The sequence below is a fragment of the Ascaphus truei genome, chromosome 21 (genome assembly GCF_040206685.1).
Source record: "Ascaphus truei isolate aAscTru1 chromosome 21, aAscTru1.hap1, whole genome shotgun sequence".
NCBI lineage: Eukaryota > Metazoa > Chordata > Amphibia > Anura > Ascaphidae > Ascaphus > Ascaphus truei.
The window spans coordinates 1,281,167-1,306,127 of record NC_134503.1 but is presented as its reverse complement, the minus strand read 5'-3'; the positions used below and the strand labels follow the sequence as shown (position 1 = coordinate 1,306,127).

Genomic DNA, 24,961 nt, shown 5'->3' with positions numbered 1-24,961 from the left:
TGTCCCCTAATACAGCCCCTGTGTATGTCCCCTAATACAGCCCCTGTGTATGTCCCCTAATACAGCCCCTGTGTATGTCCCCTAATACAGCCCCTGTGTATGTCCCCTAATACAGCCCCTGTGTATGTCCCCTAATACAGCCCCTGTGTATGTCCCCTAATACAGCCCCTGTGTATGTCCCCTAATACAGCCCCTGTGTGTGTCCCCTAATACAGCCCCTGTGTATGTCCCCTAATACACCGCCTGTGTATGTCCCTAATACAGCCCGTGTGTATGTCCCCTAATACAGCCCCTGTGTATGTCCCCTAATACAGCCCCTGTGTGTGTCCCCTAATACAGCCCCTGTGTATGTCCCCTAATACAGCATCTGTGTGTGTCCCCTAATACAGCCCCTGTGTATGTCCCTAATACAGCCCCTGTGTATGTCCCCTAATACAGCCCCTGTGTGTGTCCCCTAATACAGCCCCAGTGTATGTCCCCTAATACAGCCCCTGTGTATGTCCCCTAATACAGCCCTGTGTATGTCCCCTAATACAGCCCCTGTGTATGTCCCCTAATACAGCCCCTGCGTATGTCCCTAATACAGCCCCTGCGTATGTCCCCTAATACAGCCCCTGTGTATGTCCCCTAATACAGCCCCTGTGTATGTCCCTAATACAGCCCCTGTGTATGTCCCCTAATACAGCCCCTGTGTATGTCCCCTAATACAGCCCCTGTGTATGTCCCTAATACAGCCCCTGCGTATGTCCCCTAATACAGCCCCTGTGTGTGTCCCCTAATACAGCCCCTGTGTATGTCCCCTAATACAGCCCCTGTGTGTGTCCCCTAATACAGCCCCTGAGTATGTGCCCTAATACAGCCCCTGTGTGTGTCCCCTAATACAGCCCCTGTGTGTGTCCCCTAATACAGCCCCTGTGTATGTCCCTAATACAGCCCCTGTGTGTGTCCCCTAATACAGCCCCAGTGTATGTCCCCTAATACAGGCCATGTGTGTGTCCCCTAATACAGCCCCTGTGTATGTCCCTAATACAGCCCCTGTGTATGTCCCCTAATACAGCCCCTGTGTATGTCCCCTAATACAGCCCCTGTGTATGTCCCCTAATACAGCCCCTGTGTGTGTCCCCTAATACAGCCCCTGTGTATGTCCCTAATACAGCCCCTGTGTGTGTCTCCTAATACAGCCCCTGTGTGTGTCCCCTAATACAGCCCCTGTGTGTGTCCCCTAATACAGCACCTGTGTATGTCCCCTAATACAGCCCCTGTGTATGTCCCCTAATACAGCCCCTGTGTGTGTCCCCTAATACAGCCCCTGTGTGTGTCCCCTAATACAGCCCCTGTGTGTGTCCCCTAATACAGCCCCTGTGTACGTCCCCTAATACAGCCCCTGTGTACGTCCCCTAATACAGCCCCTGTGTACGTCCCCTAATACAGCCCCTGTGTACGTCCCCTAATACAGCCCCTGTGTACGTCCCCTAATACAGCCCCTGTGTACGTCCCCTAATACAGCCCCTGTGTACGTCCCCTAATACAGCCCCTGTGTACGTCCCCTAATACAGCCCCAGTGTACGTCCCCTAATACAGCCCCTGTGTATGTCCCCTAATACAGCCCCTGTGTATGTCCCCTAATACAGCCCCTGTGTATGTCCCCTAATACAGCCCCTGTGTGTGTCCCCTAATACAGCCCCTGTGTATGTCCCTAATACAGCCCCAGTGTATGTCCCCTAATACAGGCCATGTGTATGTCCCCTAATACAGCCCCTGTGTATGTCCCTAATACAGCCCCTGTGTATGTCCCCTAATACAGCCCCTGTGTGTGTCCCCTAATACAGCCCCTGTGTATGTCCCTAATACAGCCCCTGTGTATGTCCCCTAATACAGCCCCTGTGTGTGTCCCCTAATACAGCCCCTGTGTATGTCCCTAATACAGCCCCAGTGTATGTCCCCTAATACAGGCCATGTGTATGTCCCCATATACAGCCCCTGTGTATGTCCCTAATACAGCCCCTGTGTATGTCCCCTAATACAGCCCCTGTGTGTGTCCCCTAATACAGCCCCTGTGTGTGTCCCTAATACAGCCCCTGTGTATGTCCCCTAATACAGCCCCTGTATGTGTCCCCTAATACAGCCCCTGTGTATGTCCCTAATACAGCCCCTGTGTATGTCCCCTAATACAGGCCATGTGTATGTCCCCTAATACAGCCCCTGTGTATGTCCCTAATACAGCCCCTGTGTATGTCCCTAATACAGCCCCTGTGTGTGTCCCTAATACAGCCCCTGTGTATGTCCCTAATACAGCCCCTGTGTGTGTCCCCTAATACAGCCCCTGTGTATGTCCCTAATACAGCCCCTGTGTATGTCCCCTAATACAGCCCCTGTATGTGTCCCCTAATACAGCCCCTGTGTATGTCCCTAATACAGCCCCTGTGTATGTCCCCTAATACAGGCCATGTGTATGTCCCCTAATACAGCCCCTGTGTATGTCCCTAATACAGCCCCTGTGTATGTCCCTAATACAGCCCCTGTGTGTGTCCCTAATACAGCCCCTGTGTATGTCCCTAATACAGCCCCTGTGTGTGTCCCCTAATACAGCCCCTGTGTGTGTCCCCTAATACAGCCCCTGTGTGTGTCCCTAATACAGCCCCTGTGTATGTCCCTAATACAGCCCCTGTGTGTGTCCCCTAATACAGCCCCTGTGTATGTCCCCTAATACAGCCCCTGTGTATGTCCCTAATACAGCCCCTGTGTATGTCCCCTAATACAGCCCCTGTGTATGTCCCTAATACAGCCCCTGTGTATGTCCCCTAATACAGCCCCTGTGTATGTCCCTAATACAGCCCCTGTGTATGTCCCCTAATACAGCCCCTGTGTATGTCCCTAATACAGCCCCTGTGTGTGTCCCCTAATACAGCCCCTGTTTATGTCCCCTAATACAGCCTCTGTGTATGTCCCCTAATACAGCCCCTGTGTATGTCCCTAATACAGCCCCTGTGTATGTCCCCTAATACAGCCCCTGTGTGTGTCCCCTAATACAGCCCCTGTGTGTGTCCCCTAATACAGCGCCTGTGTGTGTACCTAATACAGCCCCTGTGTATGTCCCTAATACAGCCCCTGTGTGTGTCCCCTAATACAGCCCCTGTGTGTGTCCCCTAATACAGCCCCTGTGTGTGTCCCCTAATACAGCCCCTGTGTATGTCCCCTAATACAGCCCCTGTGTGTGTCCCCTAATACAGCCCCTGTGTGTGTCCCCTAATACAGCCCCTGTGTGTGTCCCCTAATACAGCCCCTGTGTGTGTCCCCTAATACAGCCCCTGTGTGTGTCCCCTAATACAGCCCCTGTGTGTGTCCCCTAATACAGCCCCTGTGTGTGTCCCCTAATACAGCCCCTGTGTGTGTCCCCTAATACAGCCCCTGTGTGTGTCCCCTAATACAGCCCCTGTGTGTGTCCCTAATACAGCCCCTGTGTGTGTCCCCTAATACAGCACCTGTGTGTGTCCCCTAATACAGCCCCTGTGTGTGTCCCCTAATACAGCCCCTGTGTGTGTCCCCTAATACAGCCCCTGTGTGTGTCCCCTAATACAGCCCCTGTGTGTGTCCCCTAATACAGCCCCTGTGTATGTCCCCTAATACAGCCCCTGTGTGTGTCCCCTAATACAGCCCCTGTGTGTGTCCCCTAATACAGCCCCTGTGTGTGTCCCCTAATACAGCCCCTGTGTGTGTCCCCTAATACAGCCCCTGTGTGTCCCCCCTAATACAGCCCCTGTGTGTGTCCCCTAATACAGCACCTGTGTATGTCCCCTAATACAGCCCCTGTGTATGTCCCCTAATACAGCTCCTGTGTATGTCCCCTAATACAGCTCCTGTGTGTGTCCCCTAATACAGCCCCTGTGTGTGTCCCCTAATACAGCCCCTGTGTGTGTCCCCTAATACAGCCCCTGTGTGTGTCCCCTAATACAGCCCCTGTGTGTGTCCCCTAATACAGCCCCTGTGTGTGTCCCCTAATACAGCCCCTGTGTATGTCCCCTAATACAGCACCTGTGTGTGTCCCCTAATACAGCCCCTGTGTATGTCCCCTAATACAGCCCCTGTGTATGTCCCCTAATACAGCCCCTGTGTATGTCCCCTAATACAGCCCCTGTGTGTGTCCCCTAATACAGCCCCTGTGTGTGTCCCCTAATACAGCCCTGTGTGTGTCCCCTAATACAGCCCCAGTGTATGACCCTAATACAGCCCCTGTGTATGTCCCCTAATACAGCCCCTGTGTATGTCCCCTAATACAGCCCCTGTGTATGTCCCCTAATACAGCCCATGTGTACGTCCCCTAATACAGCCCCTGCGTATGTTCCCTTAGGAGCCTCTGAATTGGAAGAGGTGTCAGATGTGGATGCAAAACAGTATCAGTTGCACAGATGGGCCCATTAAACAGATCACTGTGGTGCTAGGAGGGAGTGTATTACAGACTAAGCTACTCTGGTACTAACACAATCAGAGAGATCGACACAACGTATAACAAGGCAACACTTAAAGACCCTTCTATCCATTAGCAGTATGAACATAACATTGTATTGCTTCTATAGCAGGACTGGCCAACTTCAGTCCTTAAGGGCCACCATCAGCTCAGGTTTTCAGGATATCCCTGCTTCAGCACAAGTGGCGCAGTCATTGACTGAGCCACTTGTGCTGAAGCAGGAATATCCTGATAACCTGACCTGTTGGTGGCCCTTGAGGAGTGGAGTTGGCCAGTCCTGTGCTATACCTTTGCATGAACTGTGGGCGTTTGAATGATCACACGGAGATAATGTGTCAGCTCCGGCAGAATAATGCACATACTGTACTGTAACTATGTAACTATAACATACTGTACTGTAACTATGTAACTATAACATACTGTACTGTAACTATGTAACTATGTAACATACTGTACTGTAACTATGTAACTATAACATACTGTACTGTAACTAGGTAACTATAACATACTGTACTGTAACTAGGTAACTATAACATACTGTACTGTAACTATAACATACTGTACTGTAACTAGGTAACTATAACATACTGTACTGTAACTAGGTAACAATAACATACTGTACTGTAACTATGTAACTATAACATACTGTACTGTAACTAGGTAACTATAACATACTGTACTGTAACTAGGTAACAATAACATACTGTACTGTAACTATGTAACTATAACATACTGTACTGTAACTATGTAACTATAACATACTGTACTGTAACTATGTAACTATAACATACTGTACTGTAACTATGTAACTGTAACATACGGTACTGTAACTATGTAACTATAACATACTGTACTGTAACTATGTAACTGTAACATACTGTACTGTAACTATGTAACTATAACATACTGTACTGTAACTATGTAACTATAACATACTGTACTGTAACTATGTAACTATAACATACTGTACTGTAACTATGTAACTATAACATACTGTACTGTAACTATGTAACTATAACATACTGTACTGTAACTATGTAACTATGTAACATACTGTACTGTAACTATGTAACTATGTAACATACTGTACTGTAACTATGTAACTATGTAACGTACCGTACTGTAACTATGTAACTATGTAACGTACCGTACTGTAACTATGTAACTATAACATACTGTACTGTAACTATGTAACTATACCATACTGTACTGTAACTATGTAACGATGTAACATACTGTACTGTAACTATGTAACGATGTAACATACTGTACTGTAACTATGTAACTATGTAACACTGTACTGTAACTATGTAACTATGTAACATACTGTACTGTAACTATGTAACTATAACATACTGTAACTATGTAACTATAACATACTGTACTGTAACTATGTAACTATAACATACTGTACTGTAACTATGTAACTATAACATACTGTACTGTAACTATGTAACTATAACATACTGTACTGTAACTATGTAACTATAACATACTGTACTGTAACTATGTAACTATACCATACTGTACTGTAACTATGTAACTATACCATACTGTACTGTAACTATGTAACGATGTAACATACTGTACTGTAACTATGTAACGATGTAACATACTGTACTGTAACTATGTAACTATAACATACTGTGCTGTAACTATGTAACTATAACATACTGTACTGTAACTATGTAACTATAACATACTGTACTGTAACTATGTAACTATAACATACTGTACTGTAACTATGTAACTATAACATACTGTACTGTAACTATGTAACTATAACATACTGTACTGTAACTATGTAACATACTGTTCTGTAAGAATGTAACTATGTAACTACGTAACTATGTAACATACTGTACTGTAAGACTGTAACTATGTAACATACTGTTCTGTAAGAATGTAACTATGTAACTACGTAACTATGTAACATACTGTACTGTAAGACTGTAACTATGTAACATACTGTTCTGTAACATACTGTTCTGTAACTATGTAACTATGTAACATACTGTTCTGTAAGAATGTAACTGTGTAACTATGTAACGTGCTGTTCTGTAACTATGTAACTATGTAAGATACTGTTCTGTAAGAATGTAACTATGTAACGTGCTGTTCTGTAACTATGTAACTATGTAACATACTGTTCTGTAACTATGTAACTATGTAACATACTGTACTGTAAGAATGTAACTATGTAACATACTGTTCTGTAACTATGTAACTATGTAACATACTGTTCTGTAAGAATGTAACTATGTAACATACTGTTCTGTAAGAATGTAACTATGTAACTATGTAACGTGCTGTACTGTAAGAATGTAACTATGTAACATACTGTACTGTAAGAATGTAACTATGTAACATACTGTTCTGTAACTATGTAACTATGTAACATACTGTTCTGTAAGAATGTAACTATGTAACATACTGTTCTGTAAGAATGTAACTATGCAACTATGTAACGTGCTGTTCTGTAACTATGTAACTATGTAACGTGCTGTTCTGTAACTATGTAACTATGTAACATACTGTACTGTAAGACTCCCCTGTGTGCTCTCCTCCAGGGAACGGAGATCGGCGGAGTTGGCCGGCGAAGGAAATGATAGCATCTTTCTCAGAAAGCCAGATACATTCCTGCGTTATGGTGGGCAGCAGAGCCCTCGGGCAGAGTCAGTATTTTCTAACAACATGGTTACGGTCAGGCATCGTTTCATTGTCTGAAATACTTCAAGTCAGGCTTTTATTGAAAAAGTGGTGGTATACAAGGGGCGAAGGCGTTACACACATCCAATAAGAGGCAACGGGATATTTCACTATCTACTGAAAAGAGTGTGCTAAAAAGTGTGACACGGAGGTGAGGAGGAAGTGTTCCCCTGTCAGACTTTATTTTTGATAGGCTGCTGTGTTCACCCATTGGGTTCCAGGAGACCCTGCAGCGTATGGGGGCGGGGGGGGTTATGTGACAGAGGTTAAGGCGGACCAGCACACCTCAGGTGGCAGCCCCAGCTGTTACTGGCATGCAGAATATAGGATATGAGAACTGATAGTAGGAAACTCTAAAACAAACTATGAACTGAATAATATATGTGTGAAGTGTTTCCTCCCTGACTTTACCTGGGCGCTCTGTATAATCATAGAGAGGGGGGAGAGAACCTCCCTCCCCGCTCCGTATAATCCCCTCCTCTGTTTCATACTAATGCCATTTGTGTTACTCTTCACAGTTACTTCTGGACACCCAATGATTTTCTCAGCCACAATTTCCAGTGGAATCTCTTCACTGTTCCAAAGTTCAGAAAACCCAGACAGACCCAATTGTACGTTATTTAGCTGTACGTTATTTAGCTGTACGTTATTTAGCTGTACGTTATTTAGCTGTACGTTATTTAGCTGTACGTTATTTAGCTGTACGTTATTTATCTGTACGTTATTTAGCTGTACGTTATTTATCTGTACGTTATTTAGCTGTACGTTATTTAGCTGTACGTTATTTAGCTGTACATTGTTTATCTGTACATTATTTAGCTGTACATTGTTTATCTGTACGTTATTTAGCTGTACGTTATTTAGCTGTACGTTATTTATCTGTACGTTATTTATCTGTACGTTATTTATCTGTACGTTATTTATCTGTACGTTATTTATCTGTACGTTATTTATCTGTACATTATTTATCTGTACATTATTTAGCTGTACATTGTTTATCTGTACATTATTTAGCTGTACATTGTTTATCTGTACGTTATTTAGCTGTACGTTATTTAGCTGTACATTGTTTATCTGTACATTATTTAGCTGTACATTGTTTATCTGTACGTTATTTAGCTGTACGTTATTTAGCTGTACATTGTTTATCTGTACATTATTTAGCTGTACGTTGTTTATCTGTACGTTATTTAGCTGTACGTTATTTATCTGTACGTTATTTATCTGTACGTTATTTATCTGTACGTTATTTATCTGTACGTTATTTATCTGTACATTATTTAGCTGTACATTATTTAGCTGGCGGCCCTGAGATAAACACAGTGTTTGTGTAAACGGTTATCCAGGAAAGCTAAGACTGCGTCCCCGCTGGCGCTGACCGCGCTCATGCTTGGAGAGCGGTGACGTCACCAGCTTTCCAAGCATGAGCGCCAGGTGTCGTGCTATTTTGCAAGCGCACGCGGGGGGGGGGGGGGCATTGCAGGCAAGCTGAGCGCGGTTAAAAGTCATTTTTTTTGTTTATGTGTGGGTGAACGTGTGTGCGCGCGCACCGCGTGAGCGGGAACGTCAAAATTTAAATTGTGAGAAGTAACCTCGTCAAGCACCGTGTGGTCACCGTGGTCAGCACGAATCAGCGGCAGCGCGGTCAGCGGCAGGGCGGCCGCAGCCTTAGGAGAGAACTGAAATAAATGTTGCTACATGGCTTGGAGATTCCTCCATTAGGGCTTAATATCTAAACAGTTCTAAGAAATCCTACAAATATATTAGTGTTTGTTTGTAAGAGTGGATGTTCCTTTACATAACTCCCACCACAAACACTGTAAAGGATTGTAGGACTGTAACAGGGACTTATCCCTGGTGAAGAAACTATCTCTAAAATCCAGCAGGGATCTGGTTAAGTGCAGCAGGCGATTAACCAGACTCCACCTGGCCAATTCACTCTGTAAGAAAAGTGTTCTGTTGGAAACAGGAGAGAAATTCCTTAGCTCACATTTGGGCTGACATAAGGAGAGGGAGGACTGTAGAGATTTCCTTAGCCTACAACTGGGCTGACCTAAGGAAAAGATGATGTCTTGATGCACACAGAAGGACTGTATGCTGACTGTATGCTGACAGCAAGACAAGGGGACAAGACCCCTATACCTGGACACAGAGAGTGCCATAGCACACAACGGTGCTGACCCAGGAGAGCAGAGAGGCCTTCCCCTATAGCTACAACAGAAACAGATCAGAGACTTTCTTGTTGGATTGTTGTGTGTGAATATATATATATATATATATATATATTTGTTTGGGGTGGTAATCAGCCTAGCTACCCACCCAGTTAGATAGGGCTGGTGTAAAGGTTTAATTATTTCTCCAAAATGGAGTAGGTTTTTCTTTTATGTTTTGTGTTTACAGTGTTTAAAGGAACAGGCAATAAAGCCTTATATTAATTTCACCCTAAAACGGTCTCTATTTGCATACCTCTGCACACATCTCTTACAAGGATGTATGAGGCTATTTACAACCTGTCATGAAACCGTGTGTTGTTAATTCACAGATGGACAAGAGAAGGCAGGGGAATTAGGTATGTACTCAGTATGTGGACGGGAGATACATTAGGAGACAGTGGGATATGCCTGTTTCCAAGCCGAGAGATCTTTGATGGAGCGATCCCACAATAACTGTACAAGCCCAAGACTGTTTGACACAGAAGAATTGCTAAATTCTAGGAACAAAACGAACCACATGCCAGAAACACGGAAAATTGACTCTATTTTTTATCACAGACTTGATTTTGCAGACACATAGTTGATCTGTTGCCCCGGAGTGACCAGCGCTCCCACATATCAGAGGGCCGAGAGTAGCCTCCTAAGTCTCAAGTAATACTGTTAGATTGGTAATCATTTGACTGGTACAAAATACAAGATATGCAAAACCCGTCAGAGAAACGTTCAGAAGCCTCAGGGGATGAAACCGCGGCCCCACAATTATCTGCCCACGGGGCAGCTGTCCTCGGAAGGCTTGCTTTTTACATGGAGAATAATGCATTCTGCACTGGTGCCAGCCTGGAAGAACGCCCCCAGGAAGCTGAGGTGGGCAGCTCAGGCCTTGGAGGTGTTTGTAATATACATCGCATGGGCTGGGGTTTTACTGTCACCCAAAACTTTAAACAGGAGGAAGTGGTGAATGGATCATTTCTAGCCACAAATCTGTGTGTGTGCCAGGAGGACTTCGCAGTGTAAAGGCCTCACTCAGCAGAGGCTCACAGAGAGATGCTCAGTGCATCGGCAATCTTGTTTTTAATGTAACTTCTTCGGTGACTGAATACATCGCGTGCCCCTCCAATGCTAAATGGGACATATTACACGAAGCCAAGAAAAGATCTTTAGGTGATGAGTTATGAGTTCTGCATTAACAGCACTATTGAACCTCTGTGTAGTTTGTGTAATGTTTGCGTGTCTTTCACTTTATTGCACTTTTAAATAGTGTTGCAGTTTTGATCCTCCGAGTTTGGACAGCCCGGCTGCCCCCCGCACTGCCTTTATTACCCCCATTGTATGAGATAATGTTGTGGCCTATTCTTAGCAACAGACAAGTTACAATAACAGATGGACTTTAAGTTTCTCAGCGATATACAAAATGTTGCTGTTTGTGTGTAATGTCAGATACAAAGAAATACATCATTGTTTGCGATGGGTGAATTGTTTTTGCTGCCCCTGAAAAAAGGGCTATATACACAATTTAAAGACATGCAGAGAAGAAAACTGGGTGAGAGAGAAGGGAGGGGACGGGGACAGTATGGAATGGGGGGGTGGGGGTGCGCGGTTTATGCGGGTGACACTGAGGAGTTGGAGACAGAAGACACTTCTGTCCGGGACGTAGAAGAAACCTCAGAACCGTCATCAACCTTCCTGCCAAAAAGCTGAGAGATACAGTTGCGGAACTGGAAGGAGAGAGAGACATCCTGTTATAGCAGCAGTTACACCGGGTATAACAGCAAAAAGCAATGTATTCCCGGAACAGCGGGGTAATGTATGGTGCTGGCTGGACCACTGAACCCAAAATACAGCACCAGCTTTATCAGAGAAGCTATTCCCAGCTATATCAGAGAAGCTATTCCCAGCTATATCAGAGAAGCTATTCCCAGCTATATCAGAGAAGCTATTCCCAGCTATATCAGAGAAGCTATTCCCAGCTATATCAGAGAAGCTATTCCCAGCTATATCAGAGAAGCTATTCCCAGCTATATCAGAGAAGCTATTCCCAGCTATATCAGAGAAGCTATTCCCAGCTATATCAGAGAAGCTATTCCCAGCATTATAATAGACGTGGTGCGGGTTGTTGCCAGGATATCGCATCAATTCTGCAGCCAGGACACCTTGAGAAGTAATATAGTGCAAAAATGTCACATTTACAATGAGCAGTAATAATCCCTTTAATTTAGTAACTTTCTACCGTAACCAGGCTCTGAAGCCCCCACGTCCAAGGTTAGCGTACGTGTTCTCCAACGGAGCGCTGGGCTGTGCGCCTCTCCGATACTAAACCCCCCTAGGCTACCTGCCGTAGGACGAAAGCACCGAGCGCTGCACCCACCTGCCTGTTCATGAAGACGTAGATTATAGGGTTGTAAATCGTGGCACTCTTGGCAAAGAAGGCGGGCAGCGAGGCAGCCAGGGGGTGGAAGGAATAGCCTGGGTTGGCAGCAGCAAAGCAAGCAAAGAAGGTGTACGGTCCCCAGCAGAAGATGTACGCCATGATCATCACCACCACCATCCTGGAGACCTCCCGCTCGGCTTTCTGGGTGGATTCCGACTCTTTCTGCTGCTGAGCAACCTGAGATATTCCAGGATAAAAACGTGCGCTGTGTCTCTTATCCGGCTACTTTACCATCTTCCAATAAAGGAAGGCCCAAGAACGCATGGGGTGTAACTTCCCTTAGCAGAAACCCCACACACTTCTCTCTTTATAGGCTATACCCCCCTCCCCCGCTCCTCCTTATATCTCCCCCTAATATCTCACTATACCCCCCTCCTCTGCCCCTCCTTACAGCTCACCCTAATATCTCACTATATCCTCCTCTGCCCCTCCTTATATGTCACCCTAATATCTCACTATATCCTCCTCTGCCCCTCCTTACATCTCACCCTAATCTCTCACTATACCCTCCTCTGCCCCTCCTTACATCTCACCCTAATCTCTCACTATACCCTCCTCTACCCCTTCTTACATCTCACCCTAATATCTCACTATACTCTCCTCTGCCCCTGCTTACATCTCACCCTAATCTCTCACTATACCCTCCTCTGCCCCTCCTTACATCTCACCCTAATATCTCACTATACCATCCTCTGCCCCTCCTTACATCTCACCCAAATATCTCACTATACCCTCCTCCGCCCCTCCTTACATCTCACCCTAATATCTCACTGTACCCTCCTCTGTCCCTCCTTACATATCACCCTCATATCTCACTATACTCTCCTCTGTCCCTCCTTACATCTCGCCCTAATATCTCACTATACCCTCCTCTGCCCCTTCTTACATCTCACCCTAATATCTCACTATACCCTCCTCTGCCCCTCCTTACATATCACCCTAATATCTCACTATACCCCCCTCTGCCCCTCCTTACATATCACCCTAATATCTCACTATACTTTCCTCTGCCCCTACTTACATATCACCCTAATATCTCACTATACTCCCCTCTGCCCCTCCTTACATATCACCCTAATATCTCACTATACCCCCCTCTGCCCCTCCTTACATATCACCCTAATATCTCACTATACTTTCCTCTGCCCCTACTTACATATCACCCTAATATCTCACTATACCCCCCTCTGCCCCTCCTTACATCTCACCCTAATATCTCACTATACCCTCCTCTGCCCCTCATTACATCTCACCCTAATATCTCACTATACCTTCCCGCCTAAAACCTCTCTCACTCACTGCCCCGCACCCCTGGGATGTCCTTACCCTTAATATCCGACACACACCCTCTCTCTCCACCTTTAAAACCCATCTTAAACACACCTCTGTAACGCAGCTTATGGGCAGCTCCGTGGCGGATACTATACACCTCGTGCACTGACCCCCTGCAGATGCACTGACCCCCTGCAGACGCACTGACCCCCTGCAGATGCACTGACCAGAACGCGCCCTCCTATTGCCTCTGTAAGTTCTCCCTAATCACTACGTAGATTGTAAGCTCTTCGAGGCACAGAATCCTTTTCCCAATGTTACCTTTATGTCTGAAGCGCTTATTTTCATTATGTGTTATATGATTATGTTGCGTGTATTACTGCTGTGAGGCACTATATACATAAAGATATACATACCCATTAAGCCATGTCTCCTATACACCCTGAGAAAAGAAACGGCGAGGTCTGTGCGGCGAGGTCTGTGCGGCAATGTCTGTGCGGCAAGGTCTGTGCCCCAATGTATCAATGCCCCAAGGTATCAATGCCTCAAGGTATCAATGCCCGAAGGTATCAATGCCCCAAGGTATCAATGCCCCAAGGTATCAATGCCCCAATGTATCAATGCCCCAAAGCTCAATGCCCCAATGTATCAATATCAAAATGTATCAATGCCCCAATGTATCAATATCCCAATGTATCAATATCCCAATGTATCAAAAGCACTTGCTCACCTTTCGAATGGCCCACCAAACCTGTATATAGCACAGGATTATGACGGACAGAGGCAGAATGCAGCATGTAGTCATAAGCACCATCATGTAGGACTGCACTCCTGGGTCAGAACTTCCACTGAACACATCTGGACCACAAGAGGTCTTCAAACCGTGAGGCCAGTACCTGCAGGGACAGATTGGGATGGGATGGCAGGAGCTGTTATTCTAAAAAGGGAACTGGATGCATGAGAAATATTGCGCATGCGTGTTAAAGTGTTACAGTCACAAGCTGGCTCTGTGTCTTTTTCTTTCCTTCACAATCATTTTGTATCAGACATTTGAAAGCTTCAAAGTTCACAAATGTGTCCTCGTTAGCGAGATGCCTCCTGATTGCGTCGTTATCGCCTGGTTAGTTGCAGTAGCTGTGAGATTTGCAGCTTAGGGAATATGAGCCGTAGACAGTTATAATCATTTGCAAAAACATTGGTTACACACGTGCCCCTCGTTCCATGAGCAGGGGCAGATAATGCGGACAGGACTTCTCCAGGACACAGCTTCCTGCCCAGTATGGTGAATGTGTCCTTAGTGATAGCATCACTTAGTAATGCTGGGCTTTAATCTGCAAAGTATTTTATTTCTATGACCAAATAAGAAATGTTCTCCTGTATTGCGTTTTTTGGGGGATCTTTCTGTATTATAAATTCAAACTAAGTGCAGTGGCCCCAGAATACTAATACTATTTGTGGGCAGGTGCAAAGACGGAGGGGCTGGTACTATGTCTGCGGCAGCGTCCGATCGCGCCATTCTCAGACAAAACTCGCCATTGACTTCCTGACCGCTGCGACAGATGTAGAATAAGCGCCCAATAAACCGGGTGTTAGAGGCACTGCTGGGTTTACCTGCTCCAGCCAAATATAGGAGGTGCACACCAGCACGACGCCCACGACCAGGCGAAGACGATGCCCGCGATTGCCAGTTTGCCATCAAACTTAATGTTTCCAAATGGCTTGCACACCACGAACCACCTCTCCCACGCTATGATGGTCAGGGACCAGAGGCCAGTGATTCCTGGGGAGAGAGCAGTGATACTGCGTTACATCGGGGTCACAGGGGAGCAGTGATACTGCGTTACATCGGGGTCACAGGGGAGCAGTGATACTGCGTTACATCGGGGTCACAGGGGAGCAGTGATACTGCGTTACATCGGGGTCACAGAGCAGGAGAGCAGTGATACTGCGTCACATCGGGGTCACAGGGGAGCAGTGATACTACGTTACATCGGGGTCACAGGGGAGCAGTGATACTGCGTTACATCGGGGTCACAGGGGAGCAGTGATACTGCGTTACATCGGGGTCACAGGAGAGCAGTGATACTGCGTTACATCGGGGTCACAGGGGAGCAGTGATACTGCGTTACATCGGGGTCACAGGAGATCAGTGATACTGCGTCACATCGGGGTCACAGGAGATCAGTGATACTGCGTTACATCGGGGTCACAGGGGAGCAGTGATACTGCGTTACATCGGGGTCACAGGGGAGCAGTGATACTGCGTTACATCGGGGTCACAGGAGATCAGTGATACTGCGTCACATCGGGGTCACAGGAGAGCAGTGATACTGTGTTACATCGGGGTCACAGGAGAGCAGTGATACTGTGTTACATCGGGGTCACAGGAGAGCAGTGATACTGCGTTACATCGGGGTCACAGGAGAGCAGTGATACTGCGTTACATCGGGGTCACAGGGGAGCAGTGATACTGCGTTACATCGGGGTCACAGGGGAGCAGTGATACTGCGTTACATCGGGGTCACAGGGGAGCAGTGATACTGCGTTACATCGGGGTCACAGGAGAGCAGTGATACTGCGTTACATCGGGGTCACAGGGGAGCAGTGATACTGTGTTACATCGGGGTCACAGGAGATCAGTGATACTGCGTCACATCGGGGTCACAGGAGATCAGTGTTACTGCGTTACATCGGGGTCACAGGGGAGCAGTGATACTGCGTTACATCGGGGTCACAGGAGAGCAGTGATACTGCGTTACATCGGGGTCACAGGGGAGCAGTGATACTGCGTTACATCGGGGTCACAGGAGAGCAGTGATACTGCGTTACATCGGGGTCACAGGGGAGCAGTGATACTGCGTTACATCGGGGTCACAGGGGAGCAGTGATACTGCGTTACATCGGGGTCACAGGGGAGCAGTGATACTGCGTTACATCGGGGTCACAGGAGAGCAGTGATACTGCGTTACATCGGGGTCACAGAACAGGGGAGCAGTGATACTGTGTTACATCGGGGTCACAGGGGAGCAGTGATACTGCGTTACATCGGGGTCACAGGGGAGCAGTGATACTGCGTTACATCGGGGTCACGGGAGCAGTGATACTGCGTTACATCGGGGTCACAGGGGAGCAGTGATACTGCGTCACATCGGGGTCACAGGGGAGCAGTGATACTGCGTTACATCGGGGTCACAGGGGAGCAGTGATACTGCGTTACATCGGGTCACAGGGGAGCAGTGATACTGCGTTACATCGGGGTCACAGGGGAGCAGTGATACTGCGTTACATCGGGGTCACAGGGGAGCAGTGATACTGCGTTACATCGGGGTCACAGGGGAGCAGTGATACTGCGTTACATCGGGGTCACAGGGGAGCAGTGATACTGCGTTACATCGGGGTCACAGGAGAGCAGTGATACTGCGTCACATCGGGGTCACAGGGGAGCAGTGATACTGCGTCACATCGGGGTCACAGGGGAGCAGTGATACTGCGTCACATCGGGGTCACAGGAGAGCAGTGATACTGCGTTACATCGGGGTCACAGGAGAGCAGTGATACTGCGTCACATCGGGGTCACAGGGGAGCAGTGATACTGCGTTACATCGGGGTCACAGGGGAGCAGTGATACTGCGTTACATCGGGGTCACAGGAGAGCAGTGATACTGCGTTACATCGGGGTCACAGGAGATCAGTGATACTGCGTTACATCGGGGTCACAGGGGAGCAGTGATACTGCGTTACATCGGGGTCACAGGGGAGCAGTCATACTGCGTTACATCGGGGTCACAGGAGAGCAGTGATACTGCGTTACATCGGGGTCACAGGGGAGCAGTGATACTGCGTTACATCGGGGTCACAGGGGAGCAGTGATACTGCGTTACATCGGGGTCACAGGGGAGCAGTGATACTGCGTTACATCGGGGTCACAGGAGAGCAGTGATACTGCGTTACATCGGGGTCACAGGGGAGCAGTGATACTGCGTTACATCGGGGTCACAGGGGAGCAGTGATACTGCGTTACATCGGGGTCACAGGAGAGCAGTGATACTGCGTTACATCGGGGTCACAGGGGAGCAGTGATACTGCGTTACATCGGGGTCACAGGGGAGCAGTGATACTGCGTTACATCGGGGTCACAGGAGATCAGTGATACTGCGTTACATCGGGGTCACAGGGGAGCAGTGATACTGCGTTACATCGGGGTCACAGGGGAGCAGTGATACTGCGTTACATCGGGGTCACAGGGGAGCAGTGATACTGCGTTACATCGGGGTCACAGGAGAGCAGTGATACTGCGTTACATCGGGGTCACAGGAGAGCAGTGATACTGCGTTACATCGGGGTCACAGGAGAGCAGTGATACTGCGTTACATCGGGGTCACAGGGGAGCAGTGATACTGCGTTACATCGGGGTCACAGGGGAGCAGTGATACTGCGTTACATCGGGGTCACAGGGGAGCAGTGATACTGCGTTACATCGGGGTCACAGGGGAGCAGTGATACTGCGTTACATCGGGGTCACAGGGGAGCAGTGATACTGCGTTACATCGGGGTCACAGGGGAGCAGTGATACTGCGTCACATCGGGGTCACAGGGGAGCAGTGATACTGCGTTACATCGGGGTCACAGGGGAGCAGTCATACTGCGTTACATCGGGGTCACAGGAGAGCAGTGATACTGCGTTACATTGGGGTCACAGGGGAGCAGTGATACTGCGTTACATCGGGGTCACAGGGGAGCAGTGATACTGTGTTACATCGGGGTCACAGGAGAGCAGTGATACTGCGTTACATCGGGGTCACAGGGGAGCAGTGATACTGCGTTACATCGGGGTCACAGGAGAGCAGTGATACTGCGTTACATCGGGGTCACAGGAGAGCAGTGATACTGCGTTACATCGGGGTCACAGGGGAGCAGTGATACTGCGTTACATCGGGGTCACAGGGGAGCAGTGATACTGCGTTACATCGGGGTCACAGGGGAGCAGTGATACTGCGTTACATCGGGGTCACAGGGGAGCAGTGATACTGCGTTACATCGGGGTCACAGGGGAGCAGTGATACTGCGTTACATCGGGGTCACAGGGGAGTAGTGATACTGCGTCACATCGGGGTCACAGGGGAGCAGTGATACTGCGTTACATCGGGGTCACAGGGGAGCAGTGATACTGTGTTACATCGGGGTCACAGGGGAGCAGTGATACTGTGTTACATCGGGGTCACAGGGGAGCAGTGATACTGCGTTACATCGGGGTCACAGGAGAGCAGTGATACTGCGTTACATCGGGGTCACAGGGGAGCAGTGATACTGCGTTACATCGGGGTCACAGGGGAGCAGTGATACTGCGTTACATCGGGGTCACAGGGGAGCAGTGATACTGCGTTACATCGGGGTCACAGGGGAGCAGTGATACTGCGTTACATAGGGGTCACAGGAGAGCAGTGATACTGCGTTACATCGGGGTCACAGGAGAGCAGTGATACTGCGTTACATCGGGGTCACAGGAGAGCAGTGATACTGCGTTACATCGGGGTCACAGGGGAGCAGTGATACTGCGTTACATCGGGGTCACAGGGGAGCAGTGATACTGCGTTACATCGGGGTCACAGGAGAGCAGTGATACTGCGTTACATCGGGGTCACAGGAGAGCAGTGATACTGCGTTACATCGGGGTCACAGGGGAGCAGTGATACTGTGTTACATCGGGGTCACAGGAGAGCAGTGATACTGCGTTACATCGGGGTCACAGGGGAGCAGTGATACTGCGTTACATCGGGGTCACAGGGGAGCAGTGATACTGCGTCACATCGGGGTCACAGGGGAGCAGTGATACTGCGTCACATCGGGGTCACAGGAGAGCAGTGATACTGCGTTACATCGGGGTCACAGGAGAGCAGTGATACTGCGTTACATCGGGGTCACAGGGGAGCAGTGATACTGCGTTACATCGGGGTCACAGGACAGGGGAGCAGTGATACTGCGTTACATCGGGGTCACAGGAGAGCAGTGATACTGCGTTACATCGGGGTCACAGGGGAGCAGTGATACTGCGTTACATCGGGATCACAGGGGAGCAGTGATACTGTGTTACATCGGGGTCACAGGGGAGCAGTGATACTGCGTTACATCGGGGTCACAGAGCAGGAGAGCAGTGATACTGCGTTACATCGGGGTCACAGGGGAGCAGTGATACTGCGTTACATCGGGGTCACAGGAGAGCAGTGATACTGCGTTACATCGGGGTCACAGGACAGGGGAGCAGTGATACTGCGTTACATCGGGGTCACAGGGGAGCAGTGATACTGCGTTACATCGGGGTCACAGGGGAGCAGTGATACTGCGTTACATCGGGGTCACAGGGGAGCAGTGATACTGCGTTACATCGGGGTCACAGGAGAGCAGTGATACTGCGTTACATCGGGGTCACAGGGGAGCAGTGATACTGCGTTACATCGGGGTCACAGGAGAGCAGTGATACTGCGTTAAATCGGGATCACAGGGGAGCAGTGATAGTGCGTTACATCGGGGTCACAGGAGAGCAGTGATACTGCGTTACATCGGGGTCACAGGGGAGCAGTGATACTGCGTTACATCGGGGTCACAGGGGAGCAGTGATACTGCGTTACATCGGGGTCACAGGGGAGCAGTGATACTGCGTTACATCGGGGTCACAGGGGAGCAGTGATACTGCGTTACATCGGGGTCACAGGGGAGCAGTGATACTGCGTTACATCGGGGTCACAGGGGAGCAGTGATACTGCGTTACATCGGGGTCACAGGACAGGGGAGCAGTGATACTGCGTCACATCGGGGTCACAGGACAGGGGAGCAGTGATACTGTGTTACATCGGGGTCACAGGGGAGCAGTCATACTGCGTTACATCGGGGTCACAGGAGAGCAGTGATACTGCGTTACATCGGGGTCACAGGAGAGCAGTGATACTGCGTTACATCGGGGTCACAGGGGAGCAGTGATACTGCGTTACATCGGGGTCACAGGACAGGAATTCGTGTTGTGTGTGAGGATTTAAAAATAAAAAGTTTGCGGCTCTGAAAGAGAAAACATTAACAAAGTAATAGCACAAACTGCCTGGGACTGTCTTCCATTAGTGATACACCCACCACAAAGGGCAGCGATGTCACAGGCCTGCATGGAAGATGGGCTTGTCTGACGGGGTCTCACTTGCAGATATGGTGCATTCCGCATTGTATAATTTGGAACGGTTATGCCAAACAGGCTTGTGTAGGGTGGAGAAGGGGGGCTATACAGGGCACGTATCTCCTTAGATCAGCCTCAGGAAACCTGCTTATAGTTCCGAGGTTCCATAAAGAATCGGGGCGCTCTTCCTTCTCTTACCGAACACCCCACTTCTGGAACAATTTACCCGAGTCTCTCAAAACCTCCCCCTGACTACATTCTTCCAAGACTTTCGCTGTTTCCTACTGGAAACATGTTTGTAACGGTAACTTGTCATGTTGTCTACTTATTACGCTGTACCCAGGACATAGTTGAAAACGAAAAATTTCCAGGTTAAATATTTTATAAATAAATAAAACTCCTTGAATCCGCCCAGAACAGTAACGGCCCCTAGCACGACATGATAAGATATTGTAGGCCCATTATAAGAGTGAATATGAGTAACAATGTGCAGAGTTCTTAGTTCCCAGACCCTCAGACACATTACATAGAGATTAATTACTTAATGAGGTCTCCCGGTGTTAATATTTCGGAGCCCCAAGTCTGAGCGTGTGTGGGGGTATCTTACCGCAGACTGAGACCGTGTAGCCTTCAATGACACAGAGCGGGTGTCCTAGGATGAAATAGCCGAAAAGCTGGTTGATGACACTGATGGTGCTGGCGATGACCGTCTCTCCGAGGTCAGCGATGGCCAGGTTGACCAGGATCCAGTTCAGGGGGTGCCGGAGCTTCTTGAACTTAAAAGTGGCCACCAAGACCAGCCCGTTAGTAAATACAGAGGCAATAACCACAAAGACCATCCAGAGCGTGGTGATGTTGTAGACCCAGCGAGGAGCAATGTGGTAATTCGGACCCTCAAACGGGCCTGCAAATGGATGAACACGAGGGGTTACAACGCCGTGCACAGCCGCCAGGACAACAAGCCTTCACATGCATCAGACAGAGTTCCTGCTGCGTGGGTCATCTGCATTATTTGGGTTTAGCCTCAGGGTAGCGTAATAAATGTGTCTGTAATCTGTGGGATCTATGTACCAGGGGAGGGGTCCCCAGGGAAAGGGTCCCCAGGGAAGGGGTTCCCAGGGAAGGGGTCCCCAGGGAAGGGGTCCCCAGGGAAGGGGTCCCCAAGGAAGGGGTCCCCAGGGAGGGGGTCCCCAAGGAAGGGGTCCACAGGGAGGGGGTCCCCAGGGGAGGGGGTCCCCAGGGAAGGGGTCCCCAGGGAGGGGGTCCCCAGGGAAGGGGTCCCCAGGGAGGGGGTCCCCAGGGAAGGGGTCCCCAGGGAGGGGGTCCCCAGGGAAGGGGTCCCCAGGGAAGGGGTCCCCAGGGAAGGGGTCCCCAGGGAGGGGGTCCCCAAGGAAGGGGTCCACAGGGAGGGGGTCCCCAGGGGAGGGGGTCCCCAGGGAAGGGGTCCCCAGGGAGGGGGTCCCCAGGGAAGGGGTCCCCAGGGAGGGGGTCCCCAGGGAAGGGGTCCCCAGGGAGGGGGTCCCCAGGGAAGGGGTCCCCAGGGAGGGGGTCCCCAGGGTGGGGATCCCCAGGGAAGGGGTCTACCCTGACGCGGGTGCATACATTTAAAAAAAAGAAAAGTGTTTCTGTCTGAAATGCGACATTTCTCGGGTGTATTTCTACGCTTTTAGAATTTGACGCGCGCTGCGCTAATATTTTCCGAGATTTGTGCGACCTTCGCGGTGCCGGCGAAAACCAACGCAGAAAACGGCCAAGGAACGTAACGCCGGCCGCGCGTTTCTTAGTGCAGAGACCTGCGCCAGTATGCAAATGTTCCACCCCCCAAACCCCTCCCCCTGCTCCATCAATCCCTCATCTTCCCGCCGACAGACGCAGACATCCCGGAAAATTACGCAAGAGCAATAACACCCGCCCAGGTGTATCTTAGCGTGGGGTGCGACAAAATAACGACTACGCCGGCAATAGTAATTTGATATAGCGCCTTGTATCTAGTAACCTCGTCCCTGCTGGAGTATTCTGCAATACAGCGCTTTGCGTGTTGTTATAATGCTTGCAATGAGTTGTAAACCACTTTGGCAGCAGAGGGGTTTAACATTTAGTGGACTCGGTGTGGTTTGGTTTCGCGCCCCCCCCCCCCCCCCCCCCCGTGCCTTCTCCTTCAGACAATTTATCCTTTCATTCATGCTTTTTTAAATCTGGTTTCCAGGGTACACCCGATATCTCTCGGCATTTGTCGGACGTAAGTGACATCGCTGGGTCAGAGGTCATTCCTACAATACACAATTACACTAATCTATATCTCCTTGGAACTTTTCCTCACAAAGGCAGATCTATCCGTGCAATTTGTAACTGATATTAAAAATAAACCGGAACAGATGCACCAGCCGGTGGGTTCAATCCCAGCCCTTTACCTTCCTGTGCCTCAGTGTTAGATAACAACTGCGCAGTGACACTCCATGGACCAGATCCACAAAAGGGTGCTAAGTTTTAGCACGCTTTTACTCCAATGGGAGTCAAAGCGTTCTAAAGCTTAGCACCCTTTTATGTATCTGGTCCATGAGAGCTAAACACCGGGGAATATCTGCAGTAGGAACGGGTTTGTCCCAGTAAAAGCTTAGTCCAAAAGTACCTCCGGAACAGCCTGGATTCGGGGGAATTGTGCGAGTTTAATGGGCTGGAGAATCTCAGTATTTAAGGCCCTCTCACGTGGCAGAATCTGCTATTTGTCCAGCAACTTAACGACTCCCCTGCTTTATTTATACTATACAAACCATGCGATGAAATGGGGTTACACGCAGAGCACACCGGGGTGTCATTCAATATTCTCCGAAGCGGCATTGTTACTGACCGAAAATACCCAATCAAGCCAATTGCCACATTGGTCTATATTGCATTAGTACCGTAGATATACGTGATAAGAGGATCACCCCGAAGGCAGCGGTGAAGTGGTCAGTATTTATTCATCCAACGTTTCGGGCCAGCCCACGACCTTTCTCAAGGGTAACCTACGGTGCTGGCCCGAAACGCTGGATGAATAAATACTGACCACTTCACCGCTGCCCGGGGGTGGTCCTCTTATCACGTATATCTGTGGGAATTCACCGCCGAGTTTTAGCACCTGCAAGTATTGTCTGGTCTCTTTGAGTGCACGTATATTCTTTAAAAGGGACCAATATTTATCAGTATCAAAGAAAACTAGGCCTGCTGCCAGGATTAATCTCTCCAGGGCGGGTAACACTTGGAAGTGTATCAGACAACCTTCCCCATAACACCTGCAGGGCTGTATTTACTAAACAGTGCTACTCCATAAGACACCTTCCGTATGGGGGACTTGCTACAGCCCATAATGGAGTAGAATTACTTAGTAAACATGGCCCTCAATATGTTACCATGAAGAAATCATGGTCCCAGCTCGCGGCTTCTTGGCGAGCAGCCATCAGGAACAACCCAACCTCCTTCTCCAGCTACACACTGTGTTTCCACGCTCCCCTTTCCTTTCTGATTGTAAGCTCTGCAGACCAGGGCCCTTCTTACCTGCTGTAGCAGCGACGGGTAACATTGCAATGCTTTATTATTCTGTTCACACCCCAGCTGGACAACGCAGGAGAATCTTTCTGGTGCGTTATAAATAAATGGGAACAATACAATACATAGAGGTTCCTGCGCATTTCATAGAGGTAGAGGGGGAGGGGTGGGGGGGGGGCAGAGTAAGAGTTAATTTATTAAAGACATTGTTGCCCAGAAACAGTCCTGTTCTGGGGCTTGTTTGGTCCTTGGCACCCACTTCCTCGGAGTTGATACTGGGTGCTACAGACCCTCGCCTTTGACCCCCCACAATGAGCAAATCTTTTATTTTATAAAAACAATTAAAAAAAGGCTTCCAAAGAGCCCCGCCGTTTCACCGCGCTCAGTACCGCTAGTTTTATGTGATGGTGCTGACAGCTGGCTTCCTCTATCCCAGCGGCCGTCAACAGGTTTTCAGGATATCCCTGCTTCAGCACAGGTGGTGCAGTCTTCGACTGAGCCACTGATTGAGCCACCTGTGCTGAAGCAGGGATATCCTGAAAACCTGCCCTGTTGGTGGCCGTTGGTCACCACTGCTCTATCCACTGTATATACCCCGCAGGCCCAACCTGCCTCCTCCGTGGCCCGGCACTACTCACCCCGTGTGTTGTTGCTATTTGTATATGTGAATATGCTACTCCTGGTCGTCTCCTCCTCGTCCTGCCTCCGCCGGGCGGAAAATACGGCTTCATTCCACGGCGCCGCCATAACCCGCGGGTCCCACCAGCTTCCTCCTCGTGTCTGCTGTGCGGTTTCAGCTATCCCGTGATTCCTTTCCACCACCTCCTTGGCGCTCCCTATCCTGCGCACTCCCTAGCCTCTCCCCGCGTTCTCTGTCCTTGGCTGTCACCTGGATGGGTAGTGGGGGGGGACTTCCCGCGCGTTATATACCAAGCTCAGCAGGATTAACCCAGACACTCACAAACCAGCTCAAACCCCCTTTAAACTTTTTATCTCTTAATTGGCATTGGGGTTTTACCTTCACCCCTCCTCTCCGGCCCTTCTCTTTCCTTCTTGGCTCCTGACGTCAGTGGATCAGGCTAAGAGTGACTTTTCTGGACACTCCAGGTGACAGGATCAGCGCTTTATCTATAGGATGAAAGAGAGAGAAGGAGGGGAGAGGCTTCGGGGGGGTTTATAGTCATCAAATC

General features: G+C 48.9%; 1 protein-coding gene across 2 annotated transcripts; it reads right to left on the bottom strand.

Moving 5' to 3' along the window:
- Positions 1-9,914: 9,914 nt before the first annotated feature.
- LOC142471900 (red-sensitive opsin) lies at positions 9,915-24,692 on the bottom strand. Of its 2 annotated transcripts, none has more exons than XM_075578343.1 (6): positions 24,410-24,692; positions 20,854-21,150; positions 14,699-14,867; positions 13,818-13,983; positions 11,757-11,992; positions 9,915-11,102 (listed from the first exon to the last, which is right to left on the bottom strand). In XM_075578343.1, exons 1-6 carry the CDS (start codon positions 24,516-24,518, stop codon positions 10,901-10,903), a joined length of 1,179 nt encoding a protein of 392 aa, XP_075434458.1. In that variant the 5' UTR covers positions 24,519-24,692; the 3' UTR covers positions 9,915-10,900. The 2 variants fall into 2 exon arrangements, with proteins under 2 accessions (XP_075434458.1, XP_075434459.1); XM_075578344.1 differs by having other exon boundaries at positions 11,753-11,992; positions 24,410-24,691.
- Between the last annotated feature and the right edge of the window lie 269 nt (positions 24,693-24,961).

Coding starts and splice junctions, on each gene's coding strand:
- LOC142471900 (XM_075578343.1), bottom strand. CDS start 24,518: ATGGCGGCGCCGTGGAATGAAGCCGTATTTTCCGCCCGGCGGAGGCAG. Junction 13,984..14,698: donor CCTATATTTGGCTGGAGCAG/GTAAACCCAGCA, acceptor CTGTCCCTGCAG/GTACTGGCCTCACGGTTTGA. Junction 11,993..13,817: donor TTTGGTGGGCCATTCGAAAG/GTGAGCAAGTGC, acceptor GGAATATCTCAG/GTTGCTCAGCAGCAGAAAGA.